General features: G+C 32.7%; 1 protein-coding gene across 1 annotated transcript; it reads right to left on the reverse strand.

The window, feature by feature from the left end:
• Positions 1 to 1,392: 1,392 nt before the first annotated feature.
• On the reverse strand, positions 1,393 to 1,725 carry LOC138901656 (uncharacterized). The gene has a single exon (XM_070189457.1). The coding sequence runs from the start codon at positions 1,723 to 1,725 to the stop codon at positions 1,393 to 1,395; it is 333 nt and encodes a 110-aa protein (XP_070045558.1).
• Positions 1,726 to 2,343: the final 618 nt, after the last annotated feature.

Raw genomic sequence — 2,343 nt, forward strand, 5'->3', positions numbered from 1 at the left:
ATAAGTGTTTGATTACGCCTTTCTGCAACACCATTTTGTTGAGGTGTTCTTGGCATAGTATATTGTGCACATATGCCATGTTCCTCGAGGAACTTTGCAAATAGACCTGGACATTGTCCTGATTCATTATATTTTCCATAATATTCACCACCTCTATCTGACCTAATGATTTTCACCTTTTTATCTAATTGCATTTCAACCTCATTAACAAACACCTTGAGAGCATTTGTTGCTTGAGATTTTTCTTTCAGCAAATAGATGTATCCATAACGTGAAAATTATTAATAAAAGTGATAAAATATTTTTCTCCACCAAAAGATGGAACATCAAAGAGTCCACAAATATCTCTTTGTATAATTTCAAGAAGTTGGGTGCTTCTCGTAGCACCGTTCTTACTATGCTTGGTTTGCTTTCCCTTAATGCAATCCAAACATATATTAACATCAGTAAAATTTAAATTCGGAAGAATCTCATTCTTTACTAATCTTTCTAACCTTTATTTGGATATATGACCCAAACGTCTATACCACAAGTAAGCAAAACTTTCATCTAGTGAACTAGGTTTAATTCCAACATTATGTTGAACAGTAAGAAGGGATTCAGAAAAACCAATATCGAGTTTCAATTTATATAAACTATCAACAAGAAAATCAGAACCATAAAAAATAGCATTCTTATATAAATTAAAACATCCATTTTCAAACTTTAAATCAAATCCAGAAACATCAAGTTTTGAAAGAGAAATCAAATTCCTAAAAACTGAAGGTACATAAAGAGTATGTAATAGATCAAGGTGACGTCCAGTCTCCATGAACAACGATAAGTCCCTATGCCTTCAATTGGAGCCTTCATATGATTTTCCATGAACAAGAAATCCTTATTTGGAATTGTAGTTTGGATCGTAAAGAATCCCTGCAATGTAATAGATACATGAGCAGTTACACCAGAATCAAGCCACCAAGTATTATTAGGAACTTCTACTAAATTTGATTCGAAATATACAAAAGCACTAATTGTACCTTTCTTTTCGAACCAAGCTTTACGTTTCAGGCAATCTTTCTGATAGTGTCCTTTCTTGTTATAGAAACGACACGTATCTACCTTATGTTCCTTCTTAGCATCTTGTGGAGCTTTAGTAGGTGCTTTCTTCTTCTTGAACTTATTGGCCTTCACTTTAAGTCCTTTACCAGCTCCTTGACCCATGAGGTTAATTGAATGACTCCCTTGTTTCTTAAGTCTTGACTCCTCCTGAGTAAACATATTAGACAATTCACTAACATTCCACTTATCCTTAATAGTGTTATAGTTAATTTGAAAAGGTCCATACTTAGGAGGCAACGAGTTCAGAATAAACTGAACCAAGAAGGAGTCATCAACTTTCATCCCCAAGGTCTAAAGTCTTACTGTAATGTTAGTTATCTCGATGATATAATTTTGCATACTACGCGACCCATCAAACTTCATGGTTGTGAGTTCAACCATTAGAGTACTAGCGAGAGACTTATCTGCAGAACGAAAACGTTCTTCCACAAACTTCAGGTATTCTCTGGCACTTTCTGTTTGTGGAATAGTACTCTTAATGTTTTTGGCAATACTTATTCGCATAAACATAAGGCTCAACCTGTTAGAGCGTTCCCATGCTTTATGGAAAGACTTCTCATCCTCACTGCTCGAATCAGTAATGGCAGCAAACTTATCATTCAGCAGAGCCAAGTCAAGTTCCATCACACCTAAGTGGAATTGGACTTGTTCATGCCATTCAGAGAAGTTCAATCCATTGAACACTGTAATAGACGAAGCATGCGAATGAAGAGGAATAAGTGCAAAATAGATAATACATACTCACAAATCAATATGGATTCAACAAAACAGTTAATCATATCGCAATTCTCCTTTGGGTAAATACTACGACACACTATCATAATTTAAATATCATTTAGTCTTTAATAGATAATTAAATATTTTTAATCAAATATATATATGCCATCTTTGGACAGACAATATATATTTGACTAAAGAATGTTAATTTTACCTCATCATATTCACTATTCATAGAATAATTGATTCACCTTTGGGTAAATCCTTAAGTTCTAGCAATAGTAAAATTTAATTTATCAATTTATTTTTAATCACATTTATTTCATTAATCTCATGGTTAAACTACAATTTTTTTGTATGCGTAATTTCATTAACATACTAGTTTGGCCACTTTGGTGACTAACAAACTATATAAACATAAATGCATACATAAAATAAATATCAGAAAATTTTATGCATGTGAATATTTTAAACAATCTAATTTGATCGCTTTAGTGACTAACAAACTATATAAACATTAATCAC

Source organism: Nicotiana tomentosiformis, chromosome 1 (assembly GCF_000390325.3).
Source record: "Nicotiana tomentosiformis chromosome 1, ASM39032v3, whole genome shotgun sequence".
Classification (NCBI taxonomy): domain Eukaryota; kingdom Viridiplantae; phylum Streptophyta; class Magnoliopsida; order Solanales; family Solanaceae; genus Nicotiana; species Nicotiana tomentosiformis.

What these genes read in the sequence shown, in the direction of transcription:
- LOC138901656 (XM_070189457.1), bottom strand. Translation starts at nt 1,725, where the DNA reads ATGGAACTTGACTTGGCTCTGCTGAATGATAAGTTTGCTGCCATTACT.